Raw genomic sequence first — 27739 nt, forward strand, 5'->3', positions numbered from 1 at the left:
CAACCAAGAGTCTGATTCTTATGCGCATGCTGCTCGCACATGCGCAGTCGCTCTCGTCTCGGTAAGGAGCAAAGATGGCGTGTTCCGCGGCTCGCAGCTCCGCACGCTGGATCTCAGCGGCCGTGTCCTCCAGCCACAGCCGGGCATGCTCACCCTTCATTCCCCGAGCGGATGGAGCCTACAGGGGCTTCAAGAGCCTGTCAGGCCGGCAGATGTGGACGACACGCGGCGGGCTCTCCGGAGGAGCCGGGGCTGCGGTGACATTGAGCGGCATGACAGGTGAGGAATACAGGCCTGAGCATCAAACCTACACGCTTACTGGAATAATATGCATTATAAAAACTTGTAAGTTCAAAACACTGAGTTCATAAAGCACATCCGATCAGCTCGAATCATATACTGATTAGTTGGTTTGACGGACGAGGCTATGTCATCACGTCAATTCTCAACATATAGGTCAGAAAGTAAACATGGCTGTGGCAATAAGCTATGATCAATACACACACACGTGATCACTTTGATCAAGATACCTGATCGATAATGCCAGAGTAAAAGTTTGGGCCTGAGGGTAAACCACAGACCTGCTCTGGCTGCATTTCCAGAAGCTTCCCTGACCTTGCAGGAGTTCTGCTGTACAAATAAAGACATTATATACGACTAGATGTTGCTATTACGAAGATAATAATGAAGGTATTCAGAATGTTGAGTAGTGTGTTACGCTGTTTGGTTCAGTTTGATCTTTGTTGGGTTGCATCTGTTTTTATACGGTGGCTGAGAGAGCTCAAAGGGTTAGATTGATTGACGTTTAATTTATGGGTGAACTAACCCTTATTGAGGTAAAGTTGTTGTTATATTTACACATTTGCTCGTTTTTTTTTTTAACAGTGACAGTGCTATTTTAAATATTTCCTCTGAAATCGCTAGCAAGTATGACTTCAGAACAACATTAGCACTACTTAAATGACTAAAAAACACATTTTGATAATCATTGGCTGCTAATATGATGTTTAGAAATTAGGGATGTAACGGTATCAGATTTTCATGGTACGGTATTTATTGAATCATTTACAGGAAAAACAAAACTAATGAAAATACCCCAAAAAAGTGCCAAAAGTGTCAATGAAATACAAATTAGCCATCTATCTGTAAGCTTTGAAACAGAAACTTCAATTTTTACAATTTTAATAACAAAAAATTATTAAACCATGTAAAAAAAATACTAAAGTTTCAATTTAGTATTGTTGAAAACTCATCACATTCAACATTTAATCACTCACTCACTTAGAGATGGGGTTTAGGGAAAATTATATAACTAAAATCTGGTAAAAGCTGGTATCTCTGGGCATTTACAATGTCCCCTGCAACAGAAATGCCCGACGCGACAACACCGCTATTCAGTACGCGCGCAGCGTCAACAACAACACCCCCTACCGAAATGCTTCCACACATCCGATTTAAAACCTGCTTTAGGTTCGATCATTTCCAGCTCTTTTTCATCTCCGCTACTAGAAGCACACTCCATTTCCGCATTACTGGATCTGTATGGATGATGGCCACGCCTGGGCTGATGGGAATTGTAGTTTCCGCTACCTCCCGTTCGCTTCATTCGCCTGAGCAAATTTTCTCAGAAGACCTATAGTTTTACCGAGTCATGCGACTACGGTAATATTGAAAACAATTGCTATTGCGGTATGACGGTATTTACAATACCGTTACATCCCTATTAGAAATAGTAAAGAATACCTTAAAATTATATTATTAAGGAGAAAGTCCAAGTGTGTGAATATAAAACCAACTTTACGTCAATAAGGGTTAGTTCACCCATAAATTAATTGTCTGTTATTGATTGTTCACCATCATGTAGTTCCAAACCTATAAGACGTTCGTTCATCTTCAGAACAAAATAAAGATGTTTTAGATGAATTCCTGGAGCTCTCTCATCCTCAGTCAGCAATGGTCCCAGCTCATCTAAAGTCCATAAAACTCTCAAAACAAGCTGTATCAATTCTTTTGTATTCACATAAACAAAAGTAAAAACTTTATTCAGCAGTTTCTTCTCCTTAGTGTCAGTGTTGTCATGATTAGGCATGGGACGATAACCGGTTTCAAGGTATACCGCGGTTTGGTAAAATCAAAGTTTTAAAACCGCTTAAATTTTGTGTTCTACCGTTCCTAAGATATATGTAATAGGGATGCACGATGTATCGGAGGCCATATCGTTATCGGCCGATAAATGCTTAAGCCTTCACAGATCGACAACAGGGGAGAGCCTAGGTGCACCGGTCACTGAATCCAATATACGGGCCACACATTCTGTCTTTATATTCTGCTCTGTGTTTGTCATAAAGTCGTCTGAGCTCAATGATCCGGTTTGTATCAAAATCCGAGGGCAAATCTGCGCCCTCAGCGGTTTATCATAAGCTTTTCATCGATCATTTTCCCGCGATTGACAGCAAGAACGAACAAAGAATCGTTGATGCTACGTGTTCAAAAGAATCTAAAACGCCAAATAGGATGAATTTTTGTCGCATTTTCTAAAATAATACATTCAGTATTTAGCTTTTCACTTGTACTGTGGCTCTGAGCTGTCAAAACACCTCTAAAAAAGGCTTTTTCGGACATATTTGTACACATGTACATCACTGTAACCTGTTTTTTAAGAACATTTGAGCTGGTTTTAGTCCTTAGCTCGTTCTTTTGTCAATTTGCATGTTAATTTCCTATGAAGTAAATGAAATAATGTATTTTTTGCATGTTGATTTTTGTGAAATGGTGATTATAGGTCTTTATAATCACCGTGCAATTTTGAAATCATAGCTTTTTTTTGCTTGGAGTATAGGCTATTCAGTTCAAAAGAGCAGAGTTTCAGCTTTTATGAAGTTTGCTGTGTAAAAATAAAACATTTTGAAATATTTATAATTATCGGCCTATACATATCGGCTATCGGCCTCCAAGTCTGAAGAATTATCGGTTATCGGTATCGCCCAAAAAATCCATATCAGTGCATCCCTAATATGCAAGTTGTTTTTTTTAAATGTTTTTTTATGTGTTGTAAATAAATCTGTGTTTTTGAAACCATTAAAGAGAGCAGAAGTCAATGATTTATTTTAATTATTTAGCTGGACATGCTAACTGTCACCAAAATATTATAAATGTTTCCTAAAATAAAATATATTGTATTCAATGGGGTAAAAAATACTTATTTTAGAGCAGTAATTACAATACAGTGAAACTGTGGTATTTTTATCTAAAGTTATCATATCGTCAGAAACTTATACCGGCCCATCCCTAGTCACGATACTGAATTTCGATACCAAACGGTACTACAATTTTAAAAATGTCCAGCGCTAACATTTGAGCGTGTTCTTAAACAGCACTGATTTGCCTTTGTGTTCACGTGCTCAACGTAAATGACTGATTGGTCGTGAAACTCATTAGTTCACTGCTGTAACACAGATACAGGGACACTGGAGTGGTTTAAAGTCACAAAGACCAGTCGATTCATCAGCGGATTGCTGGTTTGTCAGCTCATAAACAGACCAGCTGATCTTTGCAGCTTTAAAACGCTCCAGTGTCCCTGTAACTTTGTCTGCATTCAGTAAACAGCGGTGAACTGATATAACAACACTACTTATGACAACACTAGTGTCATAAGGCATATTTGAGTTAAAACGTCAACAAAACCGAGAACGACACCCATAAAGAGCACAGAGCTCCTGTGAATGTGCGCCCTATACTGACCCTGAGGAGAAGAAACTGAGTTGAATAGTCTGTTTTTGGGTCTCATGAAGTTCAAATAAATTATTTTAGATGTTACTATCAGTATTGTTAGTTTTTAGGTTATCGATAAGCTAATGCGCACAAAACAATGACAGTTTGTATTTAGAAAAGAAAACACATAGACATGTTAAGCTTGCAGTTGCTCACTTCCGCCTAAATGAATTAACCTCAAATCAGTTCCTCATCAAATCTTGACCAATCAAATGCTCTCTAGTGTCTGACATGTCCCGCCCCCTTCGAGGTGCTTTAAATTTTATGGGCTTGAGCTCAACCACTCTTATTGACAGAGAAGCGATTAAAAACAAAACTCTATTGGCTGTTTTTTTAAAAGGGAAGAAGTTACACTATGTTCCACTCTCTCTTCATGTTTTGGTTGAGACTACATCAAACATTGAATAAAAATTGACATTTCAAAGCACTTCACAGGACTTATAATGTCTGCACAAGTATTTTCGTAGCTTGATAATATTGTGATTGAATCACTGAAGGCGAATGGTCTGTTTTGAGGATGTTTTTAGTATTTATTGATCAGGAATTTGAATGATTTGGGACCATTGCTGTCTATGGAGGATGAAAGAGCTCCAGGATTTCATCTAAACTTTCTTAATTTGTGTTTTGAAGTAAAGGTCTGCATTCCCGCGGCTGTCTCGCAGGCGCCGCGGGAACCGACCGGATTTCTACAGTGCGGGTATAAATTTCCGAATAAATCACGGGAGCGGTCGGTAACGGGTTTAATTTGGGACAGGAGCGGGCTGTCTAGCAATATCGCTCCCGACTCCCGAGTGAGCACGTGTATGTATGTGTGTAAATGAAATAGCGCGATGCTGTGTTTAGCTTGTTTGTTGCAGTGTGTGTGTGTATGTATGCGCACGCGCGAATGAGAGATGTGTGTGTGTGTGCGCGCGCGCGAATGAGAGATAGAGCTTTGCCTGTGTTTGTGCTTGGTGCTTATGAGTGTGTGTTAGAAGGCGCGCGAATGAGAGAGAAAGCTTTGTCTGTGTGTGTGTGTTTATACTAGGGTTGTAACAATATACCGGTATGACGGTTTACCACGATTTGAACGTGCACGATTATCATACCATGAACAATTGCATATCAACGGTTTTAACCCTTAAAGACCGAGACAGCCGCCCGCGGCTAAAAATAAGTATTGCTCTTAAATGTTTAATAACTTTTGATCCGCTGATCCGATTCATACAATTCAAAGATTGGCATAAAGAAGAGAATCTCAGCTGTCCAGTGCTGTATCACATAACATTCGCGGACTTTCAGAGGCTCCGGAATCAGTGCGGATACGTCATCAACATTTGACAACGCTGATTTGATAAAGAAACGCTCGTCACTGTGTCTCCGGACAAACCAGACATGATACATTGATGCATTGTCCCTCCTCCATGCCCAGATTGGTTCAAACTCGCTATATCACAACCAATAAGCATAGGTTTCGCTTTTGTTTGTGGACCAAGCTTTTTGAACAACACGGAATGAGAGAAAGGCATACATTTATGCGCGGCTAAATAAAACGCAAAAAAAAAGTTTTGCATGAAATAATTCTCATACTAAGTACTTTTGCATGCACAGCAGCACAGAAACATGACAAAACAGTGACACAGCAAAGACGAACTGCTGCTCTTGCTGTTTTCAAAAGACGCAAATGAAGATGCAGCTGTTTGTCTGCATTGCAGACAACCATATCCATAGACAACCATATCCTTGCTGGCACATAAAATCTAGGGATGTTCCATATTGAATCTAGTTTCGTTATGTAACTATTTATAGTATAGTAAATATTTATATCTATTTTTTTTACTGAGGATTTGCACCATGTTTATTTGGACTTTATTTGGACTTTGACACATTATTTATTATTTTCTTATTTTTATTTGTTCATTGTAAGTGGTGTTGTTTATAGTAACTAAAAATATATTATTTGGAAAAAGTCAAATTTGCTTCACTGTTCTATTATTTTGTAACATACCGTATACCGCGAAACCGTCAAACCGTGGTATTGTTTTAGACGATTATCATACCGTGAAAAATTCATACCGTTACAACCCTAGTTTATACAGACAGCTTGTTATAGGCTGTCTGGACTGTATAACTGGGGGATTTTCGGTTTTGTTCTCCCCCCGCTCTTTAGCGGGATCGGGCGCGGCGGATAGAAAACGGGGCGGGTCGGGCAGCGGGACATCAAGTGCTTAATATAAGCGGGAGCGGTCGGGTTCCGGCTAAAACCTGGCGGGTGCGGGCGGGAGCGGGATTCAAAATTTAGTCCCGAACAGATCTCTATTTTGAAGGGCAAAATAAGTTTTTGGGGGTTTCGAACGACATAAGATATTTAGTTTTATTTTATTTTAACAACATAATGGTGAGTAATTAATAACTGAATATTCATGTTTAGGTGAACACTAACAGCTTGAGAGAAAAAATCAGTTTGACGACATACAGGCACACTTATTCTCAAAACACATGCAAATGCAGAAATATTCATTTTCCTTCGGCTTAGTCCGTTATTTATCAGGGGTCGCTACAGCGAACTGCCAACTTTTCCAGCACATGTTTTACACAGCGGATGCCCTTCCAGCTGCAACTCACCACTGGGAAACACCCATACACTCATTCACACACATACAATACGGCCAATTTAGTTAATTCAGTTCACCTATAGTGCATGTCTTTGGACTGTGGGGGAAACTAGAGCACCAGAAGGAAACCCACGCCAACACCGGGAGAACATGCAATAGAGAAACAAATGAATACAAATTATTCATCGCAATTAGCGCAGACCACAATACAAGTGAACTTGACTGCTGTTTAGGTAATTAATAAGTGAAATGAGCTGTTCACATTAATAATGATTATTGTGTGTCTCACAGCTATAGGCTCTTCGCACGTCGTCTGTAAGATGTCATTTCACACCAGCGCTCCTTCAAGAAAACAAGACTTCTACCAGATTTTAGGAGTTCCTCGCTCGGCAACGCAGAAAGAGATCAAGAAAGCTTATTACCAGGTATGCAAAACAGTTGCAAGGCAAAACAAAATGAATGAATATTTAATGAATTATAGCATTGATCAAGTAGCTTTCAAATGTATATATGTTACTTAAATGAGCATGTCTAAACTGATTGAACAATGTAACTGTTATAAAAACATAGTTGAAGTCAGAATTATTAGCCCCCCTGTATGTTTTTCCCTATTTCTGTTCAACGGAAATATTTTTTTCAACACATTTCTTGTCATAATAGTTTTAATAACTCATTTGTAATAACTGATTTCTTTTTTTTCCGCCATGATTACAGTACATAATATTTGACTAGATATTTTTTAAGGCACTAATATTCAGCTTAAAGCGGGGATGCCCACACTTTTTTGTATAAAGGGCCAAAAACCAAATATCATTGCCAGCCGTGGGCCGAAGGTAAATATACCTAATTATATGACATTAAAGTTGCCATGGACAATTTCCTAATTTATTTCCTAATATTTCAAAATAAATCGAAAACATTACTTTAAATTGTATTATCTAATGCAGTGTAAGTTTTTAAATGATAACATATTGCAATAAAAACACGATCACATTTATAACACAGTGGAGTTCAGTGTTGAAGACACTTGACAAGCAGAATCCGTCTTTGACTTGATTTGCTCACCAAAGTCTCTGCATTGTCGGGAGACAGTATGTAGGCTACATTTAAACAAACTCTGATTAATTTACACTGTTTCATTGAAACATTTATTTTCAGTTAGCTTTTAACAATAAACCAAACAAACAAAGGGTTACATTTATATTTGGTTTGACAATCTCTAAACCAATCAAAGGTTACCATGGACCAGCTTTAGCCTGCAGGCCCTAGTTTGGGCATCTCTGGCTTAAAGTGACATTTCAAGGCCTAATTAGGTTAATTGGGGTAATTAGGCAAATCATTCTATAACTGGTTTGTTTTGTAGACAATCGAAAATAAACGTTGTTTAAGGGGGCTAATAATATTGACCTTATTTTTTTCTATTAAAAACTGCAAAATTAAAAAAAGACTTTCTCTAGAAGAAAAATTATTATAGGAAATACTGTGAAAATCTCTTTGCTCTGTTAAACATCATTTGGAAAATATTTGAAAAAAAAGAAGAAATTCATAAGAAGGCTAATAATTTAGGCTCTTAATGTATATAAAGATTTTTCAGGAAATAAGAATGATGGATATATTAAATTTATTTAACACATTTCATCAATAATTTAATTATGTTTCAACACATTTAGTATTTGTTGCTAACATCATTTATAAAGTATTTAATAAAAGTGATCAAATACTTAATGTAATAATATATTTATTTATATTAGTATTTATTTATTATTATTTGTATAGTATTTATAACTTTTATTGTATTATTATTTATTGATAAATGAAATTATAAATCTACAGTTTACCATTTAAGCTAAACTTAAAAATAGTCATGTAATAATAGTATATAATAATAATAATAATAATAATAATAATTATTATTATTATTATTATTATTATTGTTATATAATAATAAAATAATATTCTTAATTATTATTATTAATAGTAGTTTATAATAATAATAATAGCCTTAATTATTAAACAGCAAGTATTTTGTCACCTTGGAATTTCAAGGTTCTATCTGGGTTCTTAATAATTTTAAGATATTGAGCTTTAAAGTTTTTTGTATTCCATAGCAAACATTTGTAACATTTGTTTTTTTAATGAAGTCTTCAAATGTAAACAACTTCCCAAAAAACATCTCATAATGTAAATAAGTTGTCATTTAATAAGAATATGTCAATAAGTCGATTTTGACAAAAATGTCAGATAGAACCTCATAATTCTAATGTGACGATTTGTTATGAAAGCTTACATCAATATAGGATTTCATGTGTTGTATATGGTAAATTTATATAAAATGTAACCCTCTATCAAGCACTCTATTTATTTAGCACCTTTTAATGTTTGAAAACGAACCCTTCAGTGACTCCTTAATGATTTTCTCCTATTCAGATGGCCAAAAAGTATCACCCAGACACTAATAAAGAAGACCCTCAAGCTAAGGAAAAGTTTGCACAGCTAGCGGAAGCCTATGAGGTTTGAAGCGTTGTTGTTGTTTTTCTTGTTAGCAGTGTCTCCTGCTGGAATACTGAGTTGGTGTTTTTCTCATGTTTCCTCTTCAGGTTCTCAGTGACGAGGTAAAGAGGAAACAGTACGACACGTACGGTTCTGCAGGGTTTGATGCGGGTCGCGCCGGTGCGGGACATCAGCAGTATTGGGGTGGAGGGACCAGCATTGACCCGGAGGAGCTTTTCCGCAAAATCTTTGGCGAGTTTTCTGGCGCTCAGGGCTTTGGGGATTTCAACGCCATCTTTAATCAGCCACAAGAGGTATGAGATGCTTACTTCCAGAGATGACTAGTGGATTTTAATGTAACTGCAAACTGCGGCCAATCCAATTGGTCTATACTTTTGAATATTTAAAAATGTATTTATTTGATTTATTTATTAATTTTGAGTTTGTTCATTATTCATAAGATAATGAGATATAATTATACATTTTTTTGTTATTATTATCGCATTTTTTTAAATGTCCAGAAAATTTGATTTGTTTTTTTTTTTTTTTTATAAGTTTTTTAAAAAATATTGTTATTTCCCTTAAATTCCCTGTAATTTATTTTTCTCTCAAAACCCCTATACCCCCAAATACCTTTACATTTTAAAACATTAAAACTTTTTTTGTTGTTGTTTATTTGAAACTTTTCAAGGGAAAAGTAGATCAAAAATATAAAAACATAATTTGGGAGGGAGAAAATATAACTACTTTTATTTTATTCCCCATTTTCCCCACAATAAGTGTTTTATGCTCAATTTAAATCAATGTAAATTTCTAAATATTTAAATGTAGTAAAATTATTAAATTGTTTCTTTAAATAATAATAAATATTATGGTTATTATTATTATTATTATTAATAATAATAATAATAACAAAAACTATAATATTAATAATTGTAGTAATTGGTTTTAGGTAGTAAATAAAATCACATTTTAGGGAAAACAAAATGCTATTTAATAATGGGGAAAAAATGTTAACTGATTTAATATCATGTGCATAATAGTTTCAGAATTACGATGTCTATTCACAATAGTCGTATTACAGGAGACTTAAGATCTAGAAAAGGAAAAACTAAATATTACAATGTGTTTTTTTTTCCTATTGTCAAGCCCTAATTTGACTTCGTTACTATTTTTGATTTGAGCCGTATTTTATTGTCACTTCTAATTTGCCAGAGAATTCTAGCAATTATGAAAAACCATTAATCAAGATAAGCGATAATTGCATCATATACTGCCCCCTTTCCAGTTGTACACATTTGTAGCTCTGCGAAGCTCAGTTCCATGTAAATATGACTACGTTTGCAGTACGGGATGCGCATCATTCAATGATTTACGTTCAAATCATTGATATTTTTAAAAGCGCGAAAGAGCACATACTGTTGTGTGTGTGCACGCGCCGCACTTAGCCTCGGCAGGCTCGGAGAAGAGCAGAGCACACACACATCTAATGCCATCTTAATGTGAGCGCTTTAATGGTCAAATACATGCACATTTGTGTCAGAGCGCTGTGTTTAATAATTATTCATATTAACCCTCATTTGTGTAACAAATAAACAAGTTGAGAATTAAAAGACATGTGAAAGAGAAACCATATCAGAGCCGCACTATTCTTAAAGTGACAGCGCGCAATAATCCTGCTGCCGCCTGTTGTTAATATTAATCAAACGACAAAAGGAGAAAATCGCTCACTGCTCTTGACTGAAGGACCTTTGTAGCTTAAGTTTTTTTTCTTACAGTAAAGATGCTTAGCATAATTTAAACAAATTTAAACTGATTTCTTTTATCTTTGCTACGATGACAGTACATTATATTTACTAGATATTTTTCAAGGGACTAGTATTCAGCTTTAAGTGACATTCAAAGGCTTAATTAGTTAATTAGGCAGGTCATTGTATAACAGTAGTTTCCTCTGCAGACAATCAAAATATTTCTTAAAGTGGCTAATAATATTGAGCTATTAAAATGGGTTTCAAAATATTCAAACCTGCTTTAAATCTAGCCGAAATAAAAACAAATCAGCCTTTCTCCAGAAGAAAAAATATTATAGGAAATACTGTGGAAAAATTCCTCTGTTAAACATCATTTAGGAAATATTTCCATTAAAAAAAAATTCACAGAAGCGCGAATAATTTTGACTTTAACTGATTATCATTTTGAATAATCGTGATTTACAATTATGTCCAAAATAATCGTGATTATGATTTTTCCATTGTCCAGAAGACAATGAAAAGGGCCCAAAAAAATCGATGCAGTTCATTTAAATCCATATTTGCGACTCTGTCAGCGTTTTTTGTGGAAATCGTAAATCTCTAGATTGTGCATAACCCTTGCTGTGTTTGCTAACAGTATGTGATGGAGCTGACATTCGCTCAGGCTGCTAAAGGAGTGAACAAGGAGATCACAGTGAACATCGAGGGCACGTGTCAGCGGTGTGACGGCAGAGGACATGAGCCTGGGTCTAAAGTCCAGCACTGCGGAAATTGTAACGGCACCGGCATGGTGAGTAAGGCTGTCAAAAAACATACTTGTCGAATTTGTGGAAAAAAGACGTATTTGAATACCAAAACCTGTTGTTGAATTGTTGGTGCGTCTGTCACTGTAGGAGACGGTGAACACGGGACCCTTTGTGATGCGCTCCACCTGCCGGCGCTGTGGAGGGAGAGGTTCGGTCATCACATCACCCTGTATCGCCTGTCGAGGGACGGGACAAACCAAACAAAGGAAAACCGTCACGGTGCCCGTTCCTGCTGGTGGGTTCACTGGGGTTATCGATGTTAAAGTGAGACTGACTTCAGTGAATGGGATTGTTGAGTTTTGATGTTTTGTTCTCGGCTGTTTTTCAGGTATTGAGGATGGGCAGACGGTGCGAATGCCTGTTGGGAAGAAAGAGATCTTCATTACGTTCAAAGTGAGTACATTAGTGCATCAACTGAACCTTAACCCGCATAACCCACAGTTGCAGTGAGGATTTCTGTTGGGTCTTAAAAACTAAAGGAATAAAAAAAAATCTAAACTAGAAAAATGATAGGCTTCAAAAAGTATTGAATTTACTGAAGCATTGTGTTTCTTGTAGAGATGCTCAAAATAATCAATTAACTGTTAACCAGAGGGTGCGTTTGTAACCGATTAACGGTATCAGTTAAACGATTAAAAATAATATTTTATATATTTTTAGTTTTGCTGCATAAGGGGCCAATCGAATGCGTTAAGAGGGGCATCTTTTGAATGGTTTACTAAAAGCCTCAATTGTTTTGCACACGGCTCATCCCAGAGCAGCAGTTTGTACTAGTGCTTGCTTTAAGTTATCCAGAGCTGTATGAATTTAAAAATCTTGAATATCACAATAGTATTAAATATTACAATTGTAACAACATTGACAGCAACACTATTGCACAATCAATACCCAGCTGATTTAGTCGTTTCATAGTGACAAAAAAAGAGGATCGCACCTTTTTTTCCTTGTCAGAAGGAGCGAGGTGCGCCTCATGTTTTTGGAATGGAAAAATCATGTTTGCTGTGATCAGACATATTTGTTAACTCGCGGGACGATAACGTGTGACCACACAAGCCTACAGACATATTTGCCAAAGAAGCAAAATGGAAGAAGAATATTGCTGTTTGATACAGACGAGTTTGCTGATGGTTTCCTTGATCTGCGTCATCAACACAACAAATAGGCTTTAGCTTTTATTTTACAGCTTCTAAAGCATGTATGCAAATTAATGCAATATCATATTTAAACAACAAAACTGTTTACAAAAAGTCAACATATGCACGCGTTGTCATTGTTTTTCATCACGCAGCACGTGCACTTGAACTGCTAGAGAGAGAAAGGAAACCATATATCAAGACATAGCCTAATCTTTAAAATAATGATTTCTATTAAAAATGTAAAAAGGTTTTGTAATATAATAATAACAGCGGGGCATTTAATAAATGCATATTTTCCGTGGAGCGAGCGATTTGATGAAGTCTGCTATTTTTATTTGACCGAAGAAAAAAACATATGATTAAAAAAAAATAACAGTCTATAGTCTATGCCGGTTCTTAAAAAGGATCAGTCAGTGTGTTCGGTTTGTTCTCTAAATGAATGATTTTAAGTGTAAATAATTTAGGGCGGGCCTGTTTATTTTATTTATTTTATTCTGTTTTTCTATGCAGTTGTAAACACTGCAGCTGTGTTAAGATGCTGTTGTTATGTTTTGTTATTAATATGCTAGCATGTTAAAATAAATCAGTATGTTAAAATGCAATATGTAATGTGTCAGACACAAAATAGACACGTCAATTTGTTTAAAAAAAAATTAATGATAATTTAATAGTAATCTGACCAGTTAACCGTTAATAACCGATTAACGAGCGGCGGTTGTCGGTTAGCAAAATTAACCGAAATGAGCATCCCTAGTTTCCAGGCCCTAAATAAGTTTAAACAGGTCTTGATTTTGCTATGTCCATGTACTGCGACCTCTACAGCTTAATTTCTGAACTCTTACCCCTGTTTTTATAGAAGCCCTTCAAGTATTATGTCTAAAACCACCTTGAACCGCCTGCTTGCTCTAGTAGCAGTCGTCATCCAGTCAGGAGCTAGCTCTAATAGTCGCTGTCATCCTTTCAGATGCTAGCTCGAGTAGTGGTAGTCACCCAATCAAGAGCTTGCTCTAGTAGCAGCCGTCATCCAGTCAGGAACTAGCTCTAGTAGCAGCCTTTATCCAATCAGACGCTAGCTCTAGTAATGGCCATCATTTAATCAAGAGCCTGCTCTAGTAGCAGCCGTCATCTAGTAGCGGCCTGCATCCAGTCAGGACCTAGCTTTAGTAGCAGCTGTCATCCAATCGGGACCTAGCTTTAGTAGCAGCCTTCGTCCAATCAGGTGCTAGCTCTAGTAACGACCGTCATCTAATCCAGAGCTTGCTTTAGTAGCGGCTGTCATCCAGTCAGGAGCTAATTCTAGTGGCAGCCATCATCCAATCAAGAGCTTGCTCTAGTAGCAGCCATCATCCAATCAAGTGCTTGCTCAAGTAACGCCCATCATCTAGTCGCGGCCATCATCCGGTCAGGAGCTAGCTCTAGTAGCAGCCGTCATTCAGTCAGGAGCTAGCTCTAGCTGCGGCCATCATCAAATCAAGAGCTTGCTCTAGTAACGGACGTCATCTATTAGCGGCCGTCATCCGGTCAGGAGCTAGCTTTGGTAGCGGCAGTCATTCGGTCAGGAGTTAGCTCTAGCAGCGGCCATCATCCAATAAAGAGCTCGCTCTAGTAGCGGCAGTAATCTATTAGCGGCCGTCATCCAGTCAGGAGCTAATTCTAGTATTGGCTGTCATCCAATCAGGAGCTAGCTCTAGTAGCGGCTGTCATTCGGTCTGGAGTTAGCTCTAGCAGTGGCCATCAAATTACGGGCATTTATTGCAATTTTCTTACGAAAGACGCATCATGTATGAATAACCAGTAATATTTGTAATTGAATATAGTTTAATATTCAGCAGCATTCTGTGCTGTCGCCTGCTATGAATGTGTAATTTCAGATCTCATTCATCCAGCATAACTGTGTCTGTGCTCTCAGGTCCAGAAGAGTCCGATCTTCAGGAGAGACGGTGCTGACATTCACTCTGACGTCATGATCTCTGTGGCTCAGGCCATCCTGGGTGGCACCATCAGAGCGCAAGGACTTTACGAGACCATCAATCTCTCGGTGAGACATCCTGCGCAATAAACACACACTGTGTCCAAAATCTAATTCTGTATTCATCTTATACTTGAGGTATGAGCGGGCGCAGCCATTGTAATCTTTTTGGTCCGAGGCTTCTGCTCTCATTCACTTCCATTGATTTTTAGACATTAAAAACAGCTTGTTGTGCTGCTTGATGTTGAAGTTTTGAATGAATAAATCACTCATTAGGACAGGGCCTTGCTATAACACCCTAGTGGTTTTAGAGTAGCAGATCTAAAGTCATCTAAAATAACAGATTTGTTTCATCAGCATTCTTAATTACGTTTCTTTCCTAGTGTATAGTATGGAAGTTGGCATATTTGAGCAGTCATTTATTGTGATGACAGGTTAATATAGTTTTTTTGTTCTCATTGAATCTTATAGATCCCAGTTGGAACTCAAACTGACCAGAGGATCCGGCTGTCTGGTAAAGGTATACCACGGGTCAACGGATATGGTTACGGTGACCACTACGTCCACATCAAGATCAAAATCCCCAAGTAAGAATTCTTGCGCATATTTTTATAATTTATTTAAGTATTTATTTTTATAGCGGATTTCAAATTTTAAGCAAATGAGCAGATTCCGATTTTTTTTATTTTTTTTTTATTTTTTTATTTTATATATTTTTTTTTTTACAGCAGTAAATAAGATATTTAAAATAGAACAACATTAGCAAGGTGTTAATAGCATTGAATCTACAGTTATTGCAATCTTGAGGAAACTACTGCACTGTACTCAAGATCCACATTAAACACTTCACGCATTAACCTGGTCTTTAAATTAGCTAGACTTTAAATTAGATTGTATCTTTTCAAAAATATAAACACAATGATCTGACTGAAATGATGCTACATGAAAAAGTATCTGTACAATAGAAAAACAGTAGAATGAATAAAAATGCTGATTCACTCTCTGCCAGTAGATGGCGCTTGCATCTCTAATATTTTGATTGGGTTATGTCGCTCATTTTAAAGTTGTTGTGAAATGTTCATTTTTATAGATCTAGCCTTATGAATCAAATACATTTTTATTAAAGATGTGTTGAATTTTAAACTGTAAAAATGTAAACAAAACAAAGGGAAATGCCAGAGAGAAACATGGATAAAACAAGAACTGAAAGAAAGGCTATGATATGCTGTATCGTCAAGCAGTTTCCAGCTTACTGGTGAATCTGCTTTCACATTGGATACAGAAAGCACTGCGCTATGAAACCCATTCATTTCAATGTGTTGTGCCACACAAGGGCAGTTTATTGATTTGTCAGCCCAAATATCTCAGTATTCCGCTCATGAACTGCACATCGTAGGGGGATGAATAAAAAAATTAGTGAATGGCAGAGGTGGCTTGTTGCTTGTGAGTTTGTATCTACCGTTGTTTGTTTGCACAGATAGTGTGAGAAATTTACTGCAGTTTAATTTGAAAATTAAACTGCAGTAAATTTAAAAATTAAAAAATTAAAAACAAAATTAAAAACAAAACGGCCAAAATCACATATTGTGCGATGATGAACACAAACTGTTGTTGTGTGAAATGCCGGAGAAAACTAGAGTCGAATGCTGACGTAATGACGTTAACCGAACTATGTAAAGCGGGAACATGAAGTGAACTTAAAAAAAAAAAAGCAACTCATGTAAACACCTTAATCGTATTATTGTTTTATTCAGAAAAAGACAAGGAATTAGATCACTGATGTCCATGTAAACGCAGTCAGTGTTACAAGACTTGTCGATTAAGTTGTTTTGCATACATTTTACAATGACATTTGTGTGTGTGTGTGTTGTCAGGATGTTGACGGACCGACAGCGAGCACTTATGATGAGCTATGCGGAGGACGAGTCTGATGTGGAGGGAACCGTCAACGGAGTGACCAGCACCACTGCAGGTACTGCTAGTTTAGTACAGTAGAGCAGTTGAACCCTGTTCCTGAAGGCACTCCAACAGTACACATTAGAGCTGAAGATCTTTTGGTCGAGTCAGGCCGGGCTTGGCTTGTAAATGAACAGTCATGTGATGCGATTAGCGCGAGAAAGTAATTAAACCGTTTGTTACAACGGCTGTTGCAAACCCTGCAAAGGTGAAACAAAAGATGACGGAGAAGTCAAAAAGAACGAATTTTGACTGCGGTCAGGCCAGCCACCAGTTCAGAAAGAACCGGTCATTCTAGCCGCAAAGGTATTTCGGCGGTCACTCATACACTGGGTATTAGAGCGGTAAACAGCACAGCAAGCTGACAGGGAAGATGAGGAGGCCACTCGCTACATTGAAACCGCTGTCATGGAAAATTTAATGGACGTTCTGGGTTGGTAAAAGATGAACAAACAATAATAGCCCATTCAAAACAAGCAAAATTAGCCAGATCAGAATTATGCATCTCGGCCTGTAGCAGCAGCAGTGAAAGGGTGTTCAGTGCTGCTGGACGCACCATCCTGAGCACAGGACTGAGCTAAAGCCATTTACAGTGGATTCAATAATGTTCCTCCACAAAAACACTTAGCCTAATCTTGGTGAGTAAAGGTTTTTTTTTATTAAAAAATAAATATTAATTAAACAATAAAATCATAAGGTACACAGAGTATACAGGCTAATGTTGGCTTTAGGCTATTCTTTTAATATTCAGCTTCGCCGTCGCCTTAATGCCAGATTGTGATGAGAAGTGCCATTATCTTAATTTCGTTATTGCCAAATTTAGAATTTATTTTCATTTGATTTGTTAGAAAAGACTTATTTTTATTGGTGTGTTGGCCAATTTAAAGGCTAAGCGTATGTACCTAGAGTGCTGAGATGTTACGATGTTACAGAGGACTTATTTTATTTCTTTGTTTCAACTTCCAAGTGGTCTACAGCCTACGTTTGTTACTAATAAATTGTTAAAACATATAAATGACTCATTCTTGACGGCAAAAGAGTTGTGTGCCTGTGCACATTTTGAATAATGTTGGGTTATTAACGAGTTCGGGCTTTATAAAGCTGTCAATCAAATGTACCTGTCGGCTCGGGACGACTTCTGTAGGCCTCGGGCCCTATCGGGTGTAACTTTTATGGCCCGATTAAAGCTCTAGCACACATTATCAACCTCGTCGTAATTACACTTGAATCAACTCATCAGAACATTAGAAGAGACTCCAAAACCTTAAATGAATGAGTCAGATAAGGGAGACATCCAAACTATGTACTGTTGGTTTCCCTCCAGGAACAGAGTAGGGAACTACTGCAGTAGAGTATGGGGTGGTCATGCTAACAGGTTAAACCAGTACCTTTCTCTGTCCAGGAGGGGGCAGTAATCAGACTGGGACAGGGCACACAGAGAAAGACGAGGGCATTTTCTCCAAATTAAAGAAAATGTTTAGCTCCTCCTGACAGCCACAAACCAGGTAGGATGATTCTTTTCAGATACGACTCTCTGAAAAGCTTAATGTTTTAGCAAAAATAAAATAAATAAGTAATTAGATACAAAGTAACACATGAAACTAAAAAAAATAAACATTGAAAACGTAAACAAATATAGAATAGAAAAACCTGCATAACTACAAAAATATCTGGCAATATTAAAAACACGATTTTCAATAATAATTTTATTGCTTTCAATAAAATAAAAAAAAAAATATATATATATATATATATATATATATATATATATATATATATATATATATATATATATATATATATATATATATATATATATCAGCAGGCACAGGGTATGAATGACATCACATTGACATTGTACCCCAATGTCGTGGGGACATGGCATTTTGTTTGGAAATGAAAATCCTGTTGAGGTCAGAACTCAACGTCAGGCCGACGTCAAGATCCAACCTAAAATTAACCATTTGATCATTTGATACATAAATGTCAGTATTTGACGTCAATATGACATTGGTTTAAGATGTTGGCTGGACATTGGATTTTGGTCACTTTCCAACACAACCTAAAATCAACCAAATATCAACATCTAATGATGTTAAAGCTTGACGTTATGTGGATGTTACCGATATGACATATATCAGATGTTGGATTTTGGTTGCTATAAACTGATGAATAAATGTCAGTATTTGACGTCAACATGATGCTGGTTTAAGATGTTGGCTCTGTTGGATTTTGGTCACTTTCCAACACAACCTAAAATCAACTTCACTTGACGCCGTTATTGGACATTAAAATAACGTTGTTCTTAGACGCTAGCTACACATTGCATTCTGGTGACCTGACGTCACTACCTAATTCTAACCTAAAATAACGTCTTATGATGTTGTTTGCCTGCTGGGTACTTCATAATATTTTCAGCTATGTTTAAAACCTGACTTTTAAGGTTTAGCATCTGGTTTGTGGCTGTTTGCGAACCTAGCAGTTTAAAAGTAATAATTTTTTGGGGTTGCACAATGTCAAACAGAAATAACTGGATCAAGGTTATATAATCAGCTGTGTGTTCTGTTCCATTTTTTTTTATGTTAGAAATTATATGATTATAATTAATGAAAATGACTGTAAAAAGTCCAGTAATTGATTAAGATTTTTATAAAAAAAAAAAAATGAAAATGGCTTAAATAAATAATAAACTTCAGGAAGAAACTTGCCTTTTCAGATAGTGTTATTTTTATATGAGGGTGATTATTTATATTTGTGCGCATATATCTATTTGTGTGGGTATGTATTTGTCATTCTGCTGATAACGGGATATTACAATATTTACACAGTGGTTCTCAAAGTGGGGGTCGGGACCGCCTGGGGGGTCGCGGGACAATGACAAGGGGTCGCTTGGTGATATCCAAAACTCAAATAAATTTTATTAAACTATTAGAATTACCATATTTTATTCATAACCGACAGAATATAGTTAATAGTTGCATTAAAGAAACAACAACATAAAAATAACAATCAGCCATCAGCCTTTAATTTTAAAAGCAAAATGTAATTTAATCCATAAATGACTTTAAAAAACATTATATGGCTTATAGACTGTTGCATTTTTGTGTTGTCAATAAGCTCATGTTTATATTTGCCTATAGTTGTGTCTGCAACGTTTACATATTTACAGTACAACCACCTTGAAAAATGGGGGTCGCGAGCCACTAATATGATTATTTTTGGGGTCACGGGCTGAAAAGTTTGGGAACTCCTGTATTTACATACAACATAAACTGATTCCCAACATTCATCATTTTATATATGTCATGTGTCTTTATGTTGACCATATATCTGAGTTTGGTTTTTAAAATTTCTGATTAGTTATTTTGTTATCTAGAGCAAAGATGCCCAAACTTAGGTCCGTGGGCCGAGGTTGGCCCATGGTAACTTTTGATTTGGCCAGCCATGCCATCTAAGAGATGGTCATTTCTAATTTAACATAAACTTGATTTTATTTGTTTGGTTTATTGCTTGGCTAAATGTATCTGCAAATAAATCAAATTTTAGACAATGCAGAAAACATCAGGGAGAGCATATCAAGACAAAAACAGATGCTCCATTCAACTCCATTCTGTTATAATGGGATTGGTTTTAATATAATAAGTTTATTATAAAGTATAATTAACTGAACTTTAACGTGGCTCAGTGGTTAGAACTGTCGGCTCACAGCAAGAATGTTGTTGGTTCGAGTCCCGGCTGGGTCAGTAAAACATATGCTGGATAAGTTGGCGGTTCATTTCACTGTGGCGACCCCTGATGAATAAAGACACTAAGCAGAGAAATGAATGTAGGGAAATGAATGAATACTTACCTTTGGCCCACCATCCTCAATCAAGTTTGGTTTTTGGCTCTTCCTAAAAAAACGTTTGGGCACCCCCTGATCTAAATCATTTTAAAGTTTTACTAATATTTTTATTTAGACTTTATTATTATTTATATTTATATTCATTTTGAAATAAAGTAGCTTTTTTATTAGCTTATCTTATAAGAAATGTGTTTATAACAAAAGAGTTGCATCTGAATTCTATATACAAAGTTAAAAATACAAGTTTAAAAATGTTTTGTTTGTTTGCTATCAACTGTATATTATCTCAACTATAATAATCATCTTGATCGAGTGGATTTTATAGGTTATTCACTTCTGTTTGTGTTTACAGGTAAAAGATCGGCTGGAAACTGAGAGACTTTGCCTTGCTAGTGGAGATTGAGAATTCACTGCAAACATGATGGACTTACAACACCGGAGTCTAACTCGGTTCCTGGAGAGCTGCAGCTCTGCAGAGTTTAGTTTCAGCCCTGCTTCAGCACACCTATCTGTGGGTATCAAACAAGCCTAAAGCACTTGTTAGTTGGATCAGGTGTGTTAAATTAGGGTTGGAACTAAACTGTGCAGAGCTGCGGCTGTCCAGGAATTGAGTTTGACACCCCTGACTTACAAGAAGTAACATGAACAGCATTGAATTCATCTGGAAAACGCCTCAGATACTACACAGAATGAAGAGCTCTGGACATACAATTGACTTTTAAGAGCAGATCATTGAGGATTTTGATAAACGCACACATGTACACTCTCAGAAATAAAAGTACGCGAGCTGTCACTGGGGTGGTACCTTTTTGAAGGGAACACATTTGTATCCAAAGGGTGAATATTGGTACCTTAAAAGTATATGTTAGTACCTATACATTTTAAGAGGAACACTTTTGTACTACTTGGGTACTATTGTACATTTGAGATGTTAAAAGGGACCTTTTAGATACAAGTTTGAACATTTTTGAAAAGGTACCACCCCAGTGACAGCTCGCGTACCTTTATTTCTGAAAGTGTACAGTCTTACCTGAACTTTGTGTTATCAGCCTTAGCACCCACAGCAATGCTATTTCTTGGCTTTGGTCGGTAATTTTATGTTAAGGTTTATCACAGTCAGTTCTATTTTCAGACATTGGAAGTGGATTGACTTCAGTAGAATTATTCATTGGACATTAATGAAGCTCATTGTTCAAGATCTTTGTTTTGTGTTAAAAGGCTACATCCGTCTGCTTTAGTTGCAGTGTAAATAAACAACTGTTAATATTAAATCATTTTAATGTGTTGTAGAGAACAATATGTAATAATTAAAATCTCTGTGACAACTGTACATGATGTTTTGTGTGTGTTTTTGTGACACAAATCTGTATAATAGGGTTGTTGCGATACCATTAATTAATATTACGATACGATACCAGCTGAAGTATCGAGATACCAAGTAGTATTGCGATACTGTAATTCATAACTCCAAACTATGAAATAAAGAAAATGGTCAGAAATACTATATTTTATGTGTTATAATAGGCCTACTTGAATTGAATTAATAATTCCCTTATAATTTAAACAAGTATTTGCACGTCACCTCAACTAAAATGTATTCGTTCTTATTTTTTGTTGTTAACTGACACACGAAAATTGCTTTAAAATAAAGATACAAATTATACCAAATAAAATTTGCTCCAAAAATAGCATTTTTTCCCCCAACAAAATTAGGCTTTAAGAAGTGATCAAAAATTCAGTTTCAATGTTTCCAGTATCTATTGTTTTTTTCCAGTCTTATCAGGGAAGTAATTCAAAATTTTACTTTGTGAGTCGTTAGTTTGTCGCAGTTGTTTTAGCTACTAAATCATGTTGACAGGAGCAGAAATGAACTGATTCAGATTCGATCTAAAGCGTCAGAAAACGTGCAATGGGCTACCATTAAATGTGTGAATTATACGCATTTAATACATTTTAGTGCTTTTTCAATGTGCAGCATTATGTATTTAACAGATAGACCATTAAAGACGATACTACCACTTACAAACTACAGTGGCACCAACAGTATTTTAGAGTCATAGTATCACGATACTACCATAGTACCAGTAAACTGTGCAACCCTACTGTTTAATGACAGGCATGACACGGGTATTAAAAGAAGGTGAAAAATTAAGACACTGCTGATGTCCTCCTTTCTCAAAAAGCTTGTAAATTAGACAGAAGATTTTATTTATTTTTTTCAGATGGTAAAATTGTACAGTTTCCTGTCAGGTTTAGGTTTAGGGTGGAATTTGGGCTGTGGTGGAAAGAGTGTTGCACAATCATACTCAAGTAAAAGTACCATTAATTGCCCAATAATGTAGTGCAAGTAGAGTAAAAGTATCTGTTGTAAATATTTATTTAAAATATGAGTAAAAAGTAGCCCCTTTAAAAGAACTCATAAGCAGTGTTGGGGAGGTTACTTTAGAAATGTAATAGACTACAGATTACAAATAACCCTATTTAAAATGTAATAAGTTACACTACTTTTCAATTACTTTATAAAAGTAAAGTAACTAATTACATTTTATTACTTTTAAGTTTCTAATGGACATTTTCAACTAAATAAATTTTAAGCATTTATACAGAGGACATGCTCCCCTCAGGATTTACGCCTCTGGGTGCGCCGCAAGTAAAAGCATCAGAGTAGCACCGCTTTAATAAATGGCCTTAGCAGACGGCATATCAAAAACAGGCAAAGCACCAGATTAATATTATCCAACATATCCCAGATGTTTTAAGAACATTTTTAGATGTTACCCCATTTGTAATCTTTAACATTTAATTTAATTACACAATTTTCCTCAGTAACTGTAACTAATTAATGTTACTTTTATTTTGTAATTAAATTACGTAACACTGTTACATGTAACTAGTTACTCCCCAACACTGCTCATGAGTAGTGAGTATTACGCTGTGAAAAGCTGATGAACTTACATGCAGCTTGTGCAGGGATGTGTAAACGTAATATCCTGTTGTGCATTTAGTAATCTTCCCATATTTGTTCCTTTCTTCCTAACATTGTTTGTTCATTCTGTCCTTCCTTCATTCATCCATTTGTTCATTCCTTCATTTGTTCATTCCTTCATTTGATCCTCTGTTCATTCATTCATTTGTTCCCTCCTTCTTTAATTTGTTCAGTCCTTCCTTGAATCCTTCCTTCATATTGGATCCTTCCGTCCTTCTTTCCATTCCTTGTTCGGCCCTTCCTTCCATTCTTCATTTGTTCCATTTAGTGATTGTTTCAGCTGTTTGATTTTAGTCATCAGTCGACATCCTTTGGACATCTTGGACATTTTTAATGCTTTCAAAAGGTTTGCTGCATTTATAAAGCGCCAATGTCTTGAAGTTGTACCGTATGCGATTTTACTTTCCATGTGTAATTTGAATGGACAGGAATCACAGGACTGATTTTTCTACATTAGCCAATGACCATAGACAAGAAAGAAATAAAGTAGTGACTGCAGGTTGAAGGAAAGTAGTGGAGTAAAAGTTACAGCGCAAAAAATGTACTCAAGGGAAAGTAAAAGTACACATTTTTAAAATTACTTAGTAAATTATAATTCCAGAGAAAAAAATAATCATTTACAGTAATTGGAGTTTTGTTATTTTACACCACTGCGTTTGGGAAATATTACAGTTTGTACAGTATAAAAACAATGGAAACCGATGGAATGTCCCCACAATTCAGTGTGTGTGTGTGACAATGCTATACTTTTTTAACCACAGAATACAAATTTTGTTTAACTGGGAGATGTTGTTTCTCCCTTTAAATGTAAATACAACTTATATAAAGCGAAATATGTCTATTTAAAGGGTCACGAAACACCAAAACACATTTTTTGAGCTGTTGACAGTCGTATATGTGTCCCACACTGCTAAAAACACTATTAAGACACCTATATTTCACTAAAAAGTGTAAATTGGTTGTTTTTGCGTTATTTCAAGCAAATTCGTACTTCCTGTTTGAAACGAATTTTTGAAGCTGCGTCACGGTCATGACATAATAGCGTTGTATTCCAGCGTGCAGACTGGACGTCTGTGCCAGAGTGTGCCTTATTACGTCTTACAGTGTGATGCATTAATGCATGAGTTAGGCTTGGTTCAAACCAATCAGCGCGCTCTATTGTGCAACTTCATTAATATTCATTAGTGTCACCGTCTTTACACCACAGAGACGCCACGTTGTGTTGGCAAAACAAGCGTGAAGTGTTGCTTTTACAGTTTGCTGCCATTAAGTTTCGTTTTCATTTTCTCTCTGTGAGAGCTTATCTGGATCACGTGTGGATTACAGTGTACGCGACGCTCGACAACAATAATTTACGTGTCTAAGGGGGATTATTGTTTACCTGAGAGCTGTTCTCATCTGCAAACGCTGAAATCCGGATTCCGGATGTAGTCTTCTCTTCATAAAGACGCGGCTCTAGTTGCTGGTGATTGTCCTGTCTCTACAGATTTGGTAAGTGAGCGACCAGTGCTCTTTGTATATTCAGTTTGTTCGTATCAAATAAGTTAACTATTGCATTGAGTGCAAACATGTTAGCACCGCATTTTGTGACCGGAATAACACACGCGGCTTTCGGACGCTACCTGCCGTGTGCATCTAAGTTTCCGGGAAATGCGGAGTTTTTTTTCTGTCATTCGCCGTGCGGTATCAAACATTGCATGAAAAATACACGCTTAGAGCAGTATCTCGAATCAAATATCTCATTTGTCGCGAGGGGCATGAATGAATTCCCTGAATGAAAGAGCCGAACTGCAGTTAAAGTCCGACATTTAATAATTTGGCAAATAATTCGACTACAGATGTCCATGTAGGTTAAACACCATCCCTTTCTCCTGTGTATTTTGACTGAAACTCGCGCGTGCCCAAATAGACACTCCCACACCCTCCCACTTTAGTTCCTCCGACACTCCCCCCTAAACAGAGCTGGACACGCCCACTTTTCTGACTTTTTCCAAAGAAGAGGTGTGAAAACACCCTGCTGAAACGAGGGGGTTTCATGGCCCTTTAAATAATATTTAGGTTATAGACCATTTCAGTGTGGTTATGTCATTGGCCCATGAACATGAACATTCCTGCTTGCTAAAAACTATTTCATATCTTTAACAAGAGGCAATTAAATCGTAACTTGATGTTAAAACAGCTATCATGACATTATTTATCAACATATGGCTCTTTTTGAATTCTCGGAGGGTAGAGAAATTGAAAATGCAAAATAGGAAATACGTTGGGACCATTGTTTTTGTTTAACGTTACATCCCTCAAAATGGTCTACGTTAGTGTTATTAACATGATAATATTTTACTTTTCTGAAAACATCACTTAAGAGAAATGACAATATCGTCAAGTACAGAAACAGAAATAGTGTTTTGCTTGTAAAGTCACATTGTAAATGTTTGTTTACTTCATTTTATTATTATAATTTACCATTATGGACGCCAAGCAAACGATGCCTTATGCGTTTCATTAAAAAAAGGATGAAATAAAAATGAAAAGATGACAGGATTATTACAGTTAAATAAAACTAAAATTGAAGTCTTAAGTCTGAGTTGGGGACAAAACTCCACGAGGTAACTTACGTTAAGTTAATCAAAAGTGACTAACAAGAAGATAACACATGATGTTCGTATCAAATATTACTTACCAACCTTCTCTGAAGTTTTTACTTCTTTCACAACGATATGTTCTGTGTCTGGAAGGAACGTTGGAAGAAATGAATGAAAACACGTTACAGGCGAAGATTTCTTTCATGTCGACACGAATCAAAACGATTAACCTGGTAAAATGTTTGGAGATGTTTACGTGTGCTAACGTTAGCTGCTAAATTAGCAGAATCCAAAAAGCACGCCAATAAGCAAATGTTGCCAAGGTAAGTGTCATTCAGATTATAAGATGTTTCGTTTTTTAATAAATAAATAATAATTGTAACTTACAATTTTCTTAGATTACTTTTAGTTTATAAATGCTATAACTAATTAACAGAGTATAAAAAGGGGTAGCCTAAACAGACAAAAATAAATAAATAAATCAGTTTGTGGGCTTTGATAACTAATTTAGACCAGCGTTGTCCAAACTTTTTCTTATAAAGCGCCAAAAAAAGCAAACTTGATTGAGGGCTGTGGGCCGAAGTTACACTGTATTACATTTGACATGGTTAATTTCCTAATTTATTTGCGTATTATTTTTAAAATAACTAAAACCGTTCATTTAAAACATTAAATAATGATGCAGTATAGTTAATGTTTAATAACGAACTCATTATAGTGAAAACACAATCCCATTTATAACACAATGGAGTTCAGTGCTCAATGGACTAGTCGAGCTGCTCTTGCCTTTGCCTTGATCTGCTCGCCAATGTCTTGTGCATTGTCTTCTCTGTGAAGTCACAGTATTTGCATTTTAAAAGTCTAATTCATTAACAACATTTAAATGAATAATTTTAGTCGGCAATTAAACAAAGAAACAAAAAATTACATTCAATTCTAAATGAAGATCTTTGTCAAAGGCATTCGCCCCAACCAACTCCCCATCATTCTCCATCTCTTTTCAGATGGGATGGCGGGCCAAATCAAAGTTTTCTATGGGCCAACTTTGGGCACCACTGATTTAGACAGAAATACTAATGCGACCAGTGGTTCAAACATCCTGAAGGCAGTGGCATGTATTAGGATGATAATGTACCAGTACACAGCATGACTAGTGACAGTGTGGTTTGATGAACATGACAGTGAATTTAAACATCTCCCTGGCCTGCACAGTCACCAGAGCTAAATATGATTAAGCACTTTGAGGTATTTTGGGGGATGAGTCAGAAAATGTTTCTCCTTAAGTAGCATCTATATATATGTATATATACACTACCTGACGAAGGTCTTGTTGCCTAATCCAAGTTTTATAAAAAAAATAACTTATAACTTGACTTCTAGTTAATCACTTGGTATCAGATGTGGCTTATATGAAAGGCAAAGGCCAGATTATGCTTTTTTAAACCAAAATAATGCCTTGATTTTTAATTATTTAATTAGGACAGTAAGATCTGTTTTGCTTAGACAAAAGTCTTGATAAAAATAACAGAACATATAGTATAGAATTTAAAGTCATGCTGCATTGGAAAAACTTACTCCACACATCTCTGCAATGACTCAAATCACTTATTAATAAAGTCATCTTGAATTGCAAAGAAAGCGTTCTTGCTTGAGATGAATCTTCAATACCTCCTCCATCTTACCCCAGACATGCTCAACAATGTTCATTCTGTTGACTGGGCTGGCCAATCCTGCAGCATCTTGACCTTCTTTACTTTCAGGAACTTTGACGTGGAGGCTGAATATAAACTGTCCACACTTTAGCAATAAGGCTACTGAACAACTGATTTAAACTAAACATGACCAAACAATGAA

General features: G+C 36.3%; 1 protein-coding gene across 1 annotated transcript; it reads left to right on the top strand.

Moving 5' to 3' along the window:
• Positions 1 to 37: 37 nt before the first annotated feature.
• Positions 38 to 21647, top strand: dnaja3a (DnaJ heat shock protein family (Hsp40) member A3a). The gene is given in 11 exon segments (NM_201313.1): positions 38 to 279; positions 6657 to 6790; positions 8793 to 8876; positions 8963 to 9169; positions 11244 to 11396; positions 11500 to 11647; positions 11741 to 11805; positions 14458 to 14586; positions 14989 to 15104; positions 16392 to 16489; positions 20670 to 21647. Coding segments are annotated over 11 exon segments (1362 nt in total). The 5' UTR covers positions 38 to 74; the 3' UTR covers positions 20693 to 21647.
• Positions 21648 to 27739: the final 6092 nt, after the last annotated feature.

This window comes from Danio rerio, chromosome 3 (assembly GCF_049306965.1).
Source record: "Danio rerio strain Tuebingen ecotype United States chromosome 3, GRCz12tu, whole genome shotgun sequence".
Lineage (NCBI taxonomy): Eukaryota > Metazoa > Chordata > Actinopteri > Cypriniformes > Danionidae > Danio > Danio rerio.